This window comes from Formica exsecta, unplaced genomic scaffold (assembly GCF_003651465.1).
Source record: "Formica exsecta isolate Colony F162 unplaced genomic scaffold, ASM365146v1 scaffold204, whole genome shotgun sequence".
In the NCBI taxonomy this organism is placed as follows: Eukaryota; Metazoa; Arthropoda; class Insecta; order Hymenoptera; family Formicidae; genus Formica; species Formica exsecta.
Genome location: NW_021849338.1, coordinates 10896 through 28545, shown reverse-complemented (window position 1 = coordinate 28545; position 17650 = coordinate 10896). Strand labels below are relative to the sequence as shown.

The window sequence follows — 17650 nt, the reverse complement described above, 5'->3', positions numbered from 1 at the left end:
AAATTAAAAGCTTCTCGAAGCGTCAACGAAGTGTAAATGAATAGAATTAACGCTTATTAGAAACTTCATTGACTTTCCATTGACTCTTCGCAATTCAAACCTCCATACACGCTTCTCGAACGCTCCATAAAGCATGTATGGAACATTCTATTACATTTCCCGCACTCTCCAATATTTCATGTTTTCCTTTACGTTTCCCAAACGCTCCACAAAATGTGTACGAAGCACTCCGATACGCTTTGCTTACGCTTCAATAATTTATATTTAGAAACTTTTCATCTACGCTTCCTAAACGCTCTGAAAAGAGTGTACGGAGCATCCCGATACACTTTCCTCACACTTCAATGATTGACACTTAGAAATTCTTCATCTACGTTTCCTAAACGTTTCACAAAACATATATGAAACACTTCAATACGCTTTCCGTACACTTCAACAATTTATATTTAAAAGCTCTTTATCTACGCTTCTTGAACGCTCCGCAAAGAATGTATTAAGTATATCGATACACTTTCTACACATTTCAATGATTGACACTTAGAAACTCTTCGTCTACGCTTCCCAAACGTTTCTCAAAAAGTGTATAGAGTATCCCGCTTCATACACATTTCTAAGATGGAACTTTTTGTTCACGTTTTTAATAAATATTTTTTAATAACGTGCGCTAAGCTTACGTTTCTTTCAATTCAAAACTTTAGGAATTTTATCAAATGCTCATTTAATTTATAAAAATGATAAAAAACTTGAATAAACAGAAATACTTTAGGCAATTATTTGAGATTTATTATATAATATATTATTTAAAAAACTTATTCAAACTAATAATAAAGTTAAAAGTAATTGAAAAACTTTATAGAAAAAGCGGAATATATATTATTTCTTATTAATTACTTTTTATGATACCATGTTGTGAGAACATTTTTTACCAATTTTGCTTTCATTTTATCTCGTTTTTGTTTAAAACTATACATTGATACTAAAGTTAAAAAATGGATTTAAGGAAATGATTATACAACTTTTTCATTGGGTTAAAAAATTAAGATAATCGAGGTATAAAGCAATATTAAGTTTATTAATATTATATTTTACAGTACTCAAATATATATTTGATTACATAGATATGAAGTATTATTTAATGTTATGTGATAATGATATGAAGTGAAATAAGTCACTAATCGCCATAACAACCAAATGGCATTTTGCAAAGATATTTGTTGCTTACGAGGTCTATAAATACACATTGAGCATCTATTTCAAAGGGTTGAATACAAAAAAATTTCCCGTAACTTGTGAATTGTTTAATTTGAGTATATTTAGTCTTCATCAGACAACAAAGATTCCTTCTGCACCACAACCTCTTGCACTAGAATTAATACTTTAGAATCAGATATATGTATAATCTTTTTTATAACGGCTATCATTTCATAATGAGTCAAAATATATGAGTCATTATGTTTCTTATTAGCTGCATAATCCTCAGAACAATATCTTATACCATTATATAACATTCTTCTAAATAATGTACAATCTTCTAAACTAAAACTGTATTCTTTAACGCAGATATATTCCTCGGGTAAAAATTTACATATTTCTTTTTTACCTAAGAGAACTACTCCTTCGCATCTTATAAAATGCTGCAATTTATTTTGCATAACATTTTCACAGAATTTGATTACCGATTTGGTTGATATCAACTCATTGCACAAAATTGGTAAATCACTGAATATCAAAAACTTGCAAGCTATTTGCTTTACAACATGACCTGGACTCTGCAACAATTGCAGCAAGTGGCGATTCTGTCCTTCATACACAAAAGCATTATGAGTCCAAAGAGGACCCCAGTTTAAAACATTTTGTGCAATGTGAGTTAAAAGATGCACATTTAATACCATTGATGTAACACCAAAGTACTTATTAAATAAGAAAACAACTCAAAAATAACTCGTGTGCCTGTACGACATTTTCTTTTGTAACAGACTTTTGCAGAAGCATGTTTGTAGCTTTTGACAGCATAGCAAGATGCTTTAAATATTTTTTTTTTTAAAAACCTTTCAAGCACGGTATACAATAAAATATTAGCCAAGATCTCCATTCAGACGCTTTCCAAATACTTATCTGTGAAAGAGAACGAACGGATCGAGTGATAGAGGTCAAAGCACATATGTTAATAAAATGTTCATCAATGGCAGATATTAAGTGCTTCATAGCTATTTCATCATTGTTTCTCATATTTTTCCAAAATTTTTTATGGGTAGAATCAAAAAGCAATTTTGTATGCAATCGAATAACACCCAGAAGAATACAATGCATATAACCGGGCACAAATCCAGCAATCAAATTAAAGAAATGTAATTGTAACAATGCTGTTGGTCCCTTCACGCCTTTTACATATCGCTTTCTTTCATCACGTTCGTTTCGCTTTTCATAAGTTTTCTCGATGTCTTTTATAGTACTATTTGTTGTTCGTTCAGGTGCTTTGTATGTACATGGAGGAAATCTCTGCCCTTTCACCGTATGTTCAGCTTTTTGATAACAAAATGTACATGCATAGTAAGCATTGATGCCAGACATATTTAACATTTGAAATCGAGCTACAGAATCAACGATAGCACACAAAGGAATCACTTTACTTATTACATCTTTTCCATTGTGATTCCAATGAAAGCCGTGAAGAGACAACTTGTTAGCTTGTTCAATAAAAGGTTGTAAAAAAACATTTTGATTTGGATCTTTTTTCCCAACATACAATCCGGCAAGTAAGACGTGTTTACTCCTTTCCTTTGGTGGCAGTTCATTTATCGTAACATAAATGGGCCATATTGTTTTGCCACAAGATTTACCCATAGGAATACCATCAGTACTAAATGAATACGAGAAATTATAAAGATGTGAAAGAACCTTTCCATTATCAAAGTGTTTTCTATATTCTGCTCCATCATAGATATCTTCTAAAGCAGTATCGTTAATTTTTGAACGATTAAATCTATAAGTCAGAAGAGAATCAATAATAGTTGTATTCTTAAGAAGTCTCTTAAATTGAGATTCCAAATCTATGGATAAAAAATAATTTGAGGAGTAAACACTGATAACATGTCCACAGTTGCAATCATTGCATAAATGCAATGCATTTATCATTTTCAAAATATCTACTTGTGCTAGCCACGATAAATTATGCCTCAATCCTAGAGTCAAACACATAAGCATAACATCTTCTGCAGTTGATTTTGTACACGGACATATAGTATGTTTCTCATTTTGTCTTTCTTTCCAAAAATTGTCTTCTTCATTGACAATGATACGAGAAGATTGTTGATAGGAAGACGGTTCAGATGTGTTCACATATGAAGAAATTTGTGAGTTATTTTCCAGAACTTCTAATTGAATTTCCTCAAATCCATCACTTTTTGAAGAATTCCTCAGTTCAGATTCCTGGCAAATTACAGGCATAAATAATTTCATATCAAGCTGTCAATTATGAAGTATGTGAAATAAATTTTATAAGTAAAAAAAAAATTCTTATTTCTCTTGTGGAAATCTAATAATGAATTTGGTTAGTTTTAATATACACTTAATGCATATTAAAAGCTGTGATATATAAATTTATAATAGCATTAAAACTAAATAGTAATTAAAACAATAAAATAATTGATAATACAAATTATTATCATCGTTATTCGTATTTAACAATAATAATAAGTAATAAAAATAATTTGTAATATTAATAATCTTATTGTTTTAATTATTTGCTATTGTAAATTTATACACGATACCTTATCTCTAAAATATAATCTATTGAAGTTTATATTTAAATCGGGCACGAACTTATGCAATCACCTGATACATCAGTGTGCACTAATGCATCCAAATTTGCTAAAAAATATTTTATCATGCATATTAAATTATTCACCTTATCCACTAACAATGAGTTCACAAATTTCTTAGGATTGTGAATGCAAGCATCATTTTCACTTGATATAATCTCATGCATGTTGTCATGCTCTGCATGTTCTTCACTTGACATAATCTCGTGCATGTCGTCATGCTCTGCATGTTTCTGAAATAAAAAAGAGATAACCGATATTTCTTTTTTTTACAAAAACTTATAGCGTCTTTCATTGGGAAAAACTCACAGCACTGAGTGCTTGAAATGTATATCATTGGTAATATTAATGATCATATTCTGAATGCTGCACATTTCATTGGGAGTGCAAACTACTCTCAGTGCGCATTGAGAGCATTTTGCATTCCCAATGAAATGTGCAGCATTCAGAACATGCTCATAAATAATACCAATGATATACGTTTCAAGCACTTGGTGCTGCGAGTTTTTCCCAATGGAAGACGCTATTAGATATTAGAAAAGCATTAAAACTAATTCTTTTTAAATAAATATTATACTTGAATCTAACATATATAATATTCTTAGTAGTCCATTTTATATGCGTCCTTTTTTTCCGTCGATACGCAGTGTTGTGCCTCTAGCCGCTAAGGAAGAGGTCTTTAGGGATTTATACGCCCAAAGGATTAGGATCCACGCTCGAAATAAGACACTCCCGGACGTTAGGTATAAATTAATATATTTCACAGGTTTTGGTACACTTTTACTTATTCGCGATTATAATAGTCAGGCGCGATGTACGGTATATCGATACTGTTGATATGAGCGAGCGAGTAAACGAGTAGTGAGCGATGTTAATGAGCTATATTACTGAGCTAGCGTCGGTGCATCTCGCGCTCAATATATATTAATTAATTAGGTCGTTGATTAGGAAGGAGTGTGGTGTCCCTGACCGGAGCATGTCTCGTGCTCCGCTCGTCAGCTGTCTAGTCAGCTGCTTACTCAGCTTCCGAGAACTTGACCGTAACTTCCTTCTCTTTAGTCACGTATCTTACTTTATTTTATTAATAATCTTTTATTACTTTTATTCTTTCTTAATTATCTTTCCTTGATCTCTTTTCTAATTTTAATGCATTGCTTTACTCAGCTCTTTCTTAATCTTTTCTGTTTAACTTTATTGTTTTATCTTTTAATATATTGAGAAATTGGTCGGGTTACGACAGCAGTACAACGAGGAATAGGAACATCCTTGAAAAGATATTGTTTATACTTCATAATGAAAGCATTATTTGAAATAAACAATAAATATGTAAAATTTGATTAAAATATGTAATATTTCCAATTATTTGGAAAATGCTTTTAAGAACTCTTTGGTCAGACAGTATGAATGCAAGTGGTGGCAGTCTCTATAGAGGTTAGAGGTGGAGGGTGGAGGATTAGAAATCGCACTTAGTTTATAGAGAAATGCTGTATAAAGCCAATAACTTGTCATTTGTTTCTTAACTTTTCACAAAAATATTTGATTTGAAATAGATATCTTTTACTGTATATGTTTTTACTGTATATTTCTTAACGCGAACTTCTCAACTTTATTTAACTTTTCTGATCAGTGGCAGTTTTGTTAGACGTTGACTAAGCCGCTTTTATACGCATGCGCATCGAATGCGGTATAAGCATAGACATAGTACATCTAGAGTGCGTTCCGTTTCACGCATTGAGCGCATAGATCGCCTGGAAATCTATAATATATGTTACGTGAACTCATAGACATAGTCAAGAAATCCGGCCGAAAGTTGCATCTAAATCCCAGCACTGGTCTAGATATACTATGTTTATGCGTGAACGATTTCCAGGCGATCTATGCGCTCAATGCGTGAAACGGAACGCACCCCTAGACCGAGTGTTGAGAAGTAGGGGCCAAGGTGCACGTAGAAAAACGCTAAAAAAAATTTTATTTTGTATCAGAAGTATCTTTATATCTTTTAATTGTATATGAATAAAGACTCATCTTTATAAAACTAAATGTTTAAATTTAAATATAATAAGATTCAAATATAATAAAAGTTATTTTATATTTAGCTTATTATTTAGCTTATTTATTTTTAATTTAGCTTATTTCGGAGTTTTTTAGTGAGTCATATAGCGGAATTTTAAATATTATAGTTGGCAACACTGGTTCTAAGGCCGGATCCATTTCTGGCAACAGGCCCATGTGAGATTGATGTTTCACCGCGAAACTTGTACATACGTGCAAAAGAAAGAGTCGAGATCAAACAGAAGAGTCGAGTTTGGATCACTGATCAATAAAATTGAGTTTGAGTCTTCGGTCGAAAGTTCATCGAACATTAAAGGAAACATTAATTTCTCTATGAGAGAAATTTCTTTGGCTTCACAAGCATATAACCTCATTATCCTAGCCCCCGGGCCGACCGGTCTGCGGGTAAAAAAAGTCAAGAATCAAGTTATTGACCATTTAGCACTCTTCCGTAAGTCAAGTACGATTTTTCCGCCTGGAAATTGCCGCTGCTCACATTCGTCTTGACAAATTAAGGTTCCGAGTCCATAAGCAATGTGAACGGGGGCTAATTGTTATTTTTTTAATTTGTTTAATATCATATTTTTTGTGTTCTATATTTTAGTATAATAATGATTTCCACGGATTTTAAAAAGTGGTATGCCAAAGTTAGATATTACAATGGTGATGTTGAAGATATTTCGGTGCGTAAAATTAAAACTCAAGAAGGTAACCAGTTTTCTCCCAAAAACTATAAAGACTTCAACTCCAATATTTTATATTCTGTAAAAACAGCAATGAACGATGTGGAAGGAAAAGAACAAAGATACTATGCGTACATTGGCAAGCTTGCAGGTAAGACCTACAAAGTAATTCTTGAAACAAATTATCTTTATAAAAATATTAATGGTAAATGTTCTATAACATTTATCAACTCATATATTAATTCTATATTATGTTCTTATTTTATAGGAAGTATCGAAGGATTAAATGATTACGATAAAAGAATTAGTTGGCCTACGTGGCCTTCAGATGCACTTGATGAACCCGACAATACTTCCCAAGATGAGAGACAGCAAAACACAGCATCTTCCTCAATTTTAGCTCATCGAGAAAAAGCAGTAAGTAAAACTTTAATCATTTGGGCACCTTGAGATGTGAGCATTCAGATTTTAGAATTGTTATAGCTGTATACATATAAAAAAACTCATACAAAATAGTGTTATTTTAATTATTTTAATACAAAAACTTAATTATTTTAATACAAAAACTGTCACATCCAAACTAAAAAACTATTTCACAAAATAGTTGTTTTAATTTTCTACAAAAATAATGTGATATATGATAAAAATATTGCGCCAACTAATAAAAATTTATGTTACAAAATTTATTTATTATTATTTCTTATATTAAAAATTGTATCAAATTGCAATGTGATTCAAATAGTGGAACATATTTAAGTGAAAGAAATTTTTTCTTAAGAAAGCAAATTTCAGTATAAAATAACTTTTTAATTAGAGAAAAACTTGGCGCTGCTAAACTGAACATATGCTAATTATCGTATTACGTATTATTTACATTTAGAATTTTTGCAGCGCCAAGTTTTTCTCTAATTGAAAAGTTATTTTATACTGAAATTTGTTTTCTTAATAATATAGTTATTTATTTCCATGATATATAACTGATAACATTTCTTTATGTTTATTTTAGGACAGAAAAGGAGGCAGTAATAGCAGATCCATCTATAGTTTCAACTGCTACATCTTTAACTTCAACTGTTTCATTGACTTCACAGAAAGCTTAAGGAGAAAAAGCTCGTCAAACTTCAAAATGTCGTTTCAGTTCAAAGTAATAATAATGTAAAATATATCCTTGCATTTGTATCTTTTTTTAAAAATATTTATACCCTGCCGAAAATGGTCGATTAAAACCGATTAAAACATAATCCGTTTTAATCGGTTTTAATTGGTTCAATCCGCGCCCGGATTAAAAAGTAATCGATTTTAATTCCGAACGAACTATAATCGGTTTTAATATCGCTTTCGCGGATTATTTCCAATCTAAAATCATTACATTCTAATCCATATTGTTGTCAATCCAAATAAACACGAATAATCGAATGGATATTGTGGCTGCCGTAGGTCGTCACATTAAACATAATCCGCGATACAATAGTGCGACCCGCAATTTGGCGGCCCACGCGCTCGCGCGTTCGCGCATAGTTCCGAGCGGCGCCGCTACGCGGCGAAGGTCGAGCGAGCCAACCTGGAAGTAGAAAGCGGTCAAGCGGGGATATAAGGCGGACCCTCTGCGGAGAAATCGTATATTTGTTTTTAACAACTGAATCCGTTTTAATTGTAGAAACACCGATTCAATCATTGATCGTGACTCATGATAACAGCAAATTCGACTTCACACTACATAAAATCAATTTACTTTTCATCTGCGAAACTCGCCTGAAGCATACTAATCGCCTGAAGTGTACTAAATTCGATTTGACTATTTTCAATCGGTTTTAATACCGCATTTTCGGTGCAGAAATCCCGATCGATTCGGATTACATTTTTTTAAATCCGTTTTAATCGACCATTTTCGGCAGGGTAGTTTTATTCTTTGACTAATTGCTCGTTCTTTTCTTTTTTAAACATATAATTAAAACATGAATATATCTTAATCATACAACTATTATAAAAATACAAATATTACAAATATTATAAAAATAAGAATAAAAATATTTTAAGATTTTATTATGATATTTATTATTTATGATTATTTATGATATTGACTTTTTTATGGGACATTGCCTGCCTTCATTTGTTATAATCGGGTGTTATTGAAATATAATGTTATTGAAGTGTAAGAAATTCCAGATTTTATATCGGATCCAGAATTTGAACTGAATTTGAATCAAATTTTGAATGTCATATTAACTGCTTTAATAGTTTATTTCTATATTAAGGACAATGAGTAAAATACGATTAATCTGAAATATCTAAAAAAATTTTTCACTATTCACTATTAATTACTATTTTGCAATATTTGTATTATATTGCTTTTTATATATAATTAAAAAATTTACAGAATAATAGGTATAAATTCTAGATCTATATAAATTCTGAAATTTCTTACATCTCGATAACGCTCCATTACGTTTCGTTCACGTTTGTCGAGAAGCTTGAGGACATTCCACTCACGTTCGTCTGGGAGCTCGATGACACTTTGTTTCCGCTCCTTAAGAAGCTCGACACGCTCCGTTTACATTCGAGAACGTTTTGCTTACGCTTGTTGAAGAGTTTGACGATGCTTTGTTAACGCTTTTTTAACGCTTAATAGCCGTTTTCTTTACGTTCCGATGTTTCAATGTACGCCTTCTAGAAGTTTTGTTTACGCTTCCGTCACTCTTCTTTTACACTAGATTTACTCTCCAATTCACGTTTTGTTAACGCTCGTTTTACATTTTATTTTCGCCAGGGTTTCAATTAAAATATCTCAGGAAATAAAGTTTATAATAAAAAATCTAACGGCACTTTTCTGATATAATATTGACACAAGCTTTCGATTGCCACTAGTTTGAACAAGATTGGTGCAGTCAATCTTTAAATCTCGAGATCTATTTCGCGAAAAGTGACATTTTTTCCGAGTTTCCGATTTTAGACTCACATACCCACACACTCGAAGCGAGTTTGTTCATGAAGGTGCACTTGCAACGCTCATGTATGAGGTATGTTAGAATGTGTGCACTCATATATGAATTTGTATCGTTTAATTTTATAAATGTAAATCTGTTAAAATAATTCTAAAAATAGCATGCGCGATTAGCTATCATTTATCAATAGTAATTTTTGGTAATTATACTATTGTCTCTTCAAACAAAAAAATTGTGCAATAACTTATTAACTATAATTGTGAATAATTTTGTTAATTCAATAACAGCATTTATGGAATAAATACATGTTTTATATTTATTTATTTTTATTTATTAATTATCAATTTTATTCAATTTTATTAAATATAAAATAAATAACCAAATAAATCAATAAACACAGTGCGTGCTAAAGATACAGAGAATGGGTATTAATAAATAACTTGAAAATAGAGAAATGCAGCTGGCCTTGTAACGCTAAGAATACATATATATTTTTGCAGAACAAATATTATAAAAAGAATCTACAAAAAGTAGTGAAATCCCTCCAAAAAAACCTTTCTAAGAGAAAGTAAAAAACATACGCCAAATACATAAATAGATATCGAAACTTGTATGTAATAAATATAAATTTAACAAAATGTTAAACACAGTTAACAAATTGTTAAACTATATAAAAACATACGTGAGATCAATGTAACTAGCCGAGTATTTATCATATGTTGTATGCTATAATACTAATTCATAATCGATGTTTAGTGCGATTAGGATTCCATTGATTTGCAAAGTATATCTTACAGGATGTATAATTTGAAAGAAAATTTCTTTAAACTCTAAGTCGCATTAAACAAACTTACACCAAAGCAAAGTATGAAAACTTGGTGTGCCCAGGTCGCAATAAACATATTGTCCCAGATTTGTGTTGTATAATATTTCATATTATGTGAAAATTACTTGCGTCATTTATATAATAAAAGTATGGTAATTATTTACTATAACGGACCCAGCTCCAATGACGTTGACCTTGACATATGTTGTCAAGGACATAATCTTGAGTAACTTTTTCTTATAACTTAATCGGCGGTCATTGTTTATTAAAAAGTTATTAACAAATAAAGTTTGAGAAATAAAACGTAATTTTTACATGAGTTTGTAATTTCCACGTAAGAAGCGAGGTCCATCCGCATCAGGACGTTGTATAACTCAAATCAAATTTTCAGAAATAGGTTTGAGTTAGGTTATATCTTCCGGAAGTGGAGCCCCCCCCCCGTAGGGGGGACGGAACCCACTGCGTTCACGCATATACTTTCTTATTCACACAACAATCGTGAGGTGAACTTCGCTTCGCGTTGTAAAGTATATGCGTGGACACAATGGGTTCCGCCCCCCCTTACGGGGGGGCTCCACTTCCGGAAAATGTAACCTAACCCAAACTTATTTCTGATTTAAAACTAAAATTTGGTGTGGATTACGTTGTATAATTCAAACCAAATTTTCAGAAATAGGTTTGAGTTAGGTTATATCTTCCGGAAGTGGAGCCCCCCCGTAGGGGGGACGGAACTCACTGCGTTCACACATACACTTTCCCATCCACACAACGTATCTTAAAAATTATAAGAGACCGCCGATTAAGTTATAAGGAAAAGTTACTCAGGATTATGTCCTTGACAACATATGTCAAGGTCAACATCATTGGAGCTGGGTCAGTTATAGTAAATAATTACCAAAAGTATTAGTATATTAAATATTTTAAAAACATTTAAAAAAATATATATAAATTTTCTTTTAATGATACATTTATACCTCTTGAAATGAATTTTCTTCTATTTTTCTTTTTTAAGCGTACGGCTAACACTTAAGATCGATGCCAATGGCATACGTCCTTCTAATTTTGTATATAAATACATGTAATCAATTATTTCTTAAAACTTTCTGAGAAATACAATACAAAAATTATTTTTCTAATTATTTTTCAATCATTCTTTTTATAATTTTTCTTTATATACATATATGGACAAAGAGCATATAAAGGAGAAAATATATGAACATATTGTAATGTTTTACATATGTATGTGCGTGTGTGTGTATATATATGTACAATATACTTAGGTTTAATGTTAATAAAACGTTATTATTCTTTTAATTGTGTTAGAAAAAAATCTTTTTAATAAAAATTATTTTATTTTAAACGATCTATTTAACCCTTAAATTCCACACTTCGTTCGCGCACCTTTACATTTTACACTGGTGTGAATTGGGATCTTACATTTTCAAAACAGTATAACTTTAGTCAAAATAAACGATTTTTAAGAGATAATATGTGTTTTTAAGAGTAACAATTCTTAAGGAATCGATTGGCGATATTAGTAGTATTGAGGCAAAAATAATATTTCATTTTAAAAAATGCATTTAGAAAAAAGTTTACATTGAAAAATGCAACAATGGGAAATTTTAGCTGGTACAAGCAGTGTGGAATTTAAGGATTAATGATATGAAAATTTTATTTCGTACAAAAGTTTTGTGATTTTGAAGAGGATATAAGATGGTGCCATTGATTTGATCTTGAATAAAAGATTATTTCAACGTCATCTTCAATTTTTTTAAAACCGCTCTAAGTTTTTTATATGAATCAATTCTTTGCAATATTTTTTTGTAAAATGTTTATAAAGATATATGACCAAAAATTGAATAGTTTACGAGCTATTTCATACTTTACGTAAAATTATGTCAAATTAAAGATTGAAGTGTAAAATTTTTATTCAATTTTTGGCCTTCATACTCTTATTTTTAATTTTTAACACAGAATATTACATGGAACCGATTCATATAAAAAAATTAAGGTGATCCCATTTAATAAAATAAAAATGACCTTAAAATAACCTTATGATTTTCATTCAAAATCAAACCAGTGGCATCATCTTATGTCCTCCTCGAAGTCACACAATTTTTGTCTAAATATATTTTTGATTCGATTTTACTCTGCAAAGATAAACGGGACGATAAATTAAAATAGGTTTCTCTGTATATACAGGATGGGCAATATTAATATTCCGCTTAAATTTTTTTTTTCTTATGTCTTTTACAATAAAATGTTTCAAAAGTTGTTTGATTTTAAGGGAGATACAAAACAGAGATATTAATTTGTTTAGAAATGATCCCTTTTGAAATTCATTAATCATCACTTTTCTTAAATAAAAACTGATTTTTCTTTATAATAAAAATTATAGTTCTCATCGAAATAAATTCAAAGATATGTATTAGCTTAAGATTTTCTTTGTTTTTCCATGAAGTATTTTATACTTTAATTTAATATAATTTTACATAAGCTACAAAATATAACATAAAATATTACTTTTTTGATTATTTTATTTCAATACATTTATATACAAAATAATGAGAGGTCTCAATTGAGGTAATGAAAATACATAGTCGTTTTTTAAAAAAGTGTGTAACTGCTTGTTGCAAGTTAATATTTTTTTTTAAGAAAAAATATGAATTTACAACGAGCCGTTACATTTTTTTTTTTTTTAAATCAATTATATGTCTTTTTTTTACATCAATTGATTTCTTTCATTATTTTGTGCATAAAAGTATTTACGGAAAATAATTGAAAAATGAATATTTTACGAGATATTTTATAGTTTATATAAAATTATGTCCAATTAAAGTATAAGATATATCATGGAAAAATCAAGAAAATCTTAAACAAATACATACAATTTGATTTGTTTTAACGAAATCTACAATTTTTATTAAAAAAAAATTGGTTTCCATTTAAAAAAAATGATTAAAGAATTTCTCGAAAGAGGTGCCATAAACAAATTAATATCGCTATATTGTATCCCCCTTAAAGTCAAACAATTTTTATGCGAAACATTTTTGTTTAAAAGACGTAGGAAAAAAAAAATTTAGAATGGAACATTAAAATTATTTACCCTGTATACATAAACTTAATCTTTATTAAATATTTTATAAATAATGAAAATCAAAATTTATAAACAAATATATATCTTATCTAGTATTTATAAGTATTTTTTGATCTCTTGAAAAAATTTGTTTACGACGTAAACTTTTAGGAGAAAAGATAAAAAATTTCTCGAGATTTAATACAACCTAAACATGAAATTATCTATTAATCAAACAAAAGTATTTATAAATCAAATTATAGAAATAACGTTTTAAAAATTGACTTTAAATTAAATTATTTTTTAATTTAATATTTTAATTATTCTATAATTATGTAATTTGATTTAATGTAAAATCTTCTATAAAAATCAATATTATTGTACGAGGGCTGTATGATATGTACCCGTGTTTAACGACTGATAGCGCCACTGACTCAAAATCTGTATACCATCGCTTAACGCCATCTTTCGAACGACGCCTGTCAAAATTTGAGACAGATTTATCGAGTAGTTTTGTTTTGATAGCTGTTGAAAGTGGGCAAGTTTGTGTTTGTTTGCAACCATGGAAAAAGAGCAATATCGGTCAGTGATTCGATTCCTTTTTTTGGATGGGAAGACGTGTGAGGAAATCAAAGTGAAGTTGCATGCCGTTTATAAGGACCATGCACCTTTGATGACTACCATCAGATATTGGTTCAATGAATTCAAGCGTGGCCGAACATCCGTTTTTGATGAAGAGCGCAGAGTTCGACAAATCATATTTTTTGGATGGCTTAAAAAAATTGGAATATCGCTGGACTAAGTGTATCGAGCTGAAAGGAGACTATGTTGAGAAATAGATAAAAAAAATTTTTTAAAAAATGCGTTTCCTTCTCTAACACGGGTACTTATCATACAGCCCTCGTATTACAATACTTTTATATAGTAATCTGTGCGCTAAACTTTTTTGCAAAAAGGAAAAAGGTTCTTATAATAAAATATATCTCAAAAGGTTAAATAATCTTGTAATGATTCTTTGTTGATATCATGATTAATAAATTAACATTAGTATATTAAATTAAATTATGTGTAAATTTAAACTTAATTATTATAAAAATTATTGAATAAATTTATAAAAATTTAAGGAAAAGATAACAAATAAGTAAAAAAAAAATATTAAAATAATAAAATAAAAGATTAATACTGTATATAAGGAAATATAAGGAAAATATAAGGAAAATGATTTCTTTTCAATATTTTAATCTTAAAATTCAAAATGTAGAATTATAATAATAAAAACAAAATAAAAAATTAATAACGGAAAACAATAAATAATTTGTAACAAATTTTCATTTTAGATTTTAATTAGGAAGAATTAAATGAAATTCTAATACTCACACGGTCGAGTTAAAGATTTGTATGTTATCTAATGCTTCATTGGTAGTTAAAACTTCCATTCCATCTAATTGTTCAAATTCTGTTAAAATATCTACTTCTTCATGTATTTCTTCAGAAAATTCCGTATTATCACACATCGCTTTTACTATTAAAAATTGTAATTATTATCTATAAAGTTTCAAAAATGTATATGTTGAGAGAGAGAGAGAAAGAATATAAATAAATATATATAAATACTTAGTAAATGTAAAGCGTAAGCAATTTTTAAGAAACAATTATTTTAAAAAAAAGTATATTAATACCTTATATAAAATTCTTCTTTAAAATCTTTCACAACTTTTATCTCAGGTTTTCTGCGAACGACTTTCTCTGTATGTAATAATTTCTTCTAATAAAAATCAATAATAATTCGTGATTCAGTTTTTATTGTTTATTTGCATAGCAATTTATTAATCACATAGCAACGTTGTAACATTGTAATCGAATACGTCACGCAAATCGATTGCGAGATATCAATATCGATAGTAATCTATATAGCATATAATTTTTGTTTTCATTAACGGGAATACATATACAAGGTGGGACATTTAACTGTGTTATATAATTTAAATTATCTCTTTGTTATACATGCAATAATCGAAAAATGTTTTTAATCAAGCCTTTAAATTTTATATGAGGAGTTATATCGAATGTAACAGTTTTCTTACAGCATGCGTTTTTTACAATATATATTTTAAAATTACTTTCGTTTTTTTAGATAATATCATATTTTTTTTTTATATAAATCAACTTTTGTTATTAATTTTATTCATTAAAAGTAAAGCTTAAAAAAAATTATATGAGAAAAAAACAATTTATTGTTTAACTATTTAATTATTCATTAATTATTTTATATGTAAATTGATGATAGTCAAATCTGAATTACTGTCAGATATTTTTACGTCTTGGTACGCTTCTGTGGCAGTTTTCCCTAATTTATAGTAAAATTTTAATACAGCTTTTTGCTTCATGTCTTCTGACTCGTTCCGGTCACACATTCTTACTTTGACGACTGCCGCACAAACATCGTTGCGTTATCCAATTTAACAGTTGCACTTGCAAGTTCAATACTCTTTAGCAGTCAGAACTCTAAACACATTTACTATTTTAATTCAAGGGCTGTCCTATAAGAAATCAGTCTCATTATTTAACGGACACACTGTATATATTTGAATTTTCAAAAACAAAAATATGTATATAAATAATTTTATAACTACCGACTGACTGACTATTTAATATAAAATCTATTAAAACATATAATTTAGAAAATCACATTGAATTACTTACGTTTTTAAATATTATATTTATCTTCTAAATATTTTATACATTTTCGTACTAAAAATATACAAAAAAAAGAAAAAAAAAATTTATGATAATATGATAGTTTTACACCATATAATACAAATTCACGTAAGAGTCATACAATGACATTATTAATTCTTATAGAAGGCCAATAATAAAATAAATAAATTAAAATAATATGGATTTTTTAGTTTTAAAATATTTATTTTTATTTTTTTACAAACTATTAATAGCAAAGAAATACAACTTTTTTAATTATTTAAATAGGGTGTCCCATTTATCTTGACCACCTAAAATATCTTTTACGCGTGACATGTTAGGAAAAAAAGTCAAAGACAGAATTACTTGATTGGAAGAGAAGTTGACGTGGATACTAAGGTAATTCGTTTCAAGGTCATATTCTTCAAGATGTCAAGGTCATTGGTATTTTTTTGAATGGGATCATATATTTTAATTGCCATTTTAAAGTAGCTTATGAGAAGACGAATACAACGACGTATGATGTTATGACCTTCAAATGACCTTGAAGGGCTAAAACTCGTATCAAAGTTGAAGGTACAGAAGATGGACTAAATGACATGTTTCGAACAATCAAACGAGTCATCAAACTTTTTTCAACATTTTTATTCAATTTTTATTTATTTAAGCAAATGTTCGAAATGTCGACCGTTTACTTCGATACATTTTCTAAGTCGCAAAATGAATGACTCCCTACTGCGCATAATCATTTCCGGAGCAATAGCAGCACACGTGTCGATAATCCGTTCTTCCATATTCGCCGGTGTTGTGGGAGGATCGTTGTAGACTATCTTTTAGAACGCCCCATAAAAAGAAGTCGAGTGGCGTCAGGTCTGGCGATCGAGGTGGCTAAGGGACAGTAGAACCTCTTCTAACCCAACGTCCAGGAAACTTCATGTTTAAGATATTCCGTGCAATACCGTGCATTTAGTCCATCTTCTGTACCTTCAACTTTGACACAAGTTTTAACCCTTCAAGGTCATTTAAAGGTCATAACATCATAGATCATTGTATTCGTCTTCTCATAAACTACTTTAAAATGACAATTAAAATATATAATCCCATTCAAAAAAATACCAATGATCTTGACATCTTGAAGAATATGATCTTGAAACGAATTACCTTAATATCCACGTCAACCTCTCTTCCAATCAAGTAATTTTGTCTTTGACTTTTTTTCCTAACGTGTCACGCGTAAAAGATATTTTAGATGGTCAAGATAAATGGGATACCCTGTATATTAATAATTTAGGTAAATATAGCGAATAGGGGACCCAGCCCCAATGACCTTGACCTTGACATATGTTATCAAGGACATAATTCTGAGTAACTTTTTCTTCTAATTTAATCGTCGCTCGTTGCTTATTAAAAAGTTATTAACAAACAAAAATTTGTAAAAATCAAGATTTATACATAGTCTGACAATGAAAAACTGGATATTTAAGAGGATGCCGGATACCGACAGAATGCGAATATTAGTAGGATTGCAAAATATTTTTGTTGATTATAGATAT

The 17650-nt window shown here is 29.5% G+C and overlaps 3 protein-coding genes across 4 annotated transcripts; 1 reads left to right on the top strand and 2 right to left on the bottom strand.

Annotated features, from left to right (window-relative positions):
• Nucleotides 1-1056: 1056 nt before the first annotated feature.
• Nucleotides 1057-1992, bottom strand: LOC115234763. Its single transcript, XM_029806081.1, has 2 exons — nt 1957-1992; nt 1057-1910 (listed from the first exon to the last, which is right to left on the bottom strand). The coding sequence occupies exons 1-2, from the start codon at nt 1990-1992 to the stop codon at nt 1314-1316; spliced, it is 633 nt and encodes a 210-aa protein (XP_029661941.1). The 3' UTR covers nt 1057-1313.
• On the bottom strand, nt 1824-4007 carry LOC115234765. Its single transcript, XM_029806085.1, has 2 exons — nt 3908-4007; nt 1824-3429 (listed from the first exon to the last, which is right to left on the bottom strand). The coding sequence occupies exons 1-2, from the start codon at nt 3986-3988 to the stop codon at nt 2041-2043; spliced, it is 1470 nt and encodes a 489-aa protein (XP_029661945.1). The 5' UTR covers nt 3989-4007; the 3' UTR covers nt 1824-2040.
• Nucleotides 4008-6034: 2027 nt separating this feature from the next.
• LOC115234764 lies at nt 6035-7729 on the top strand. Of its 2 annotated transcripts, XM_029806084.1 has the most exons (5): nt 6035-6324; nt 6478-6556; nt 6648-6707; nt 6825-6973; nt 7563-7729. In XM_029806084.1, the coding sequence occupies exons 3-5, from the start codon at nt 6650-6652 to the stop codon at nt 7713-7715; spliced, it is 360 nt and encodes a 119-aa protein (XP_029661944.1). In that variant the 5' UTR covers nt 6035-6324; nt 6478-6556; nt 6648-6649; the 3' UTR covers nt 7716-7729. The 2 variants fall into 2 exon arrangements, with proteins under 2 accessions (XP_029661944.1, XP_029661942.1); XM_029806082.1 differs by having other exon boundaries at nt 6478-6707.
• Nucleotides 7730-17650: the final 9921 nt, after the last annotated feature.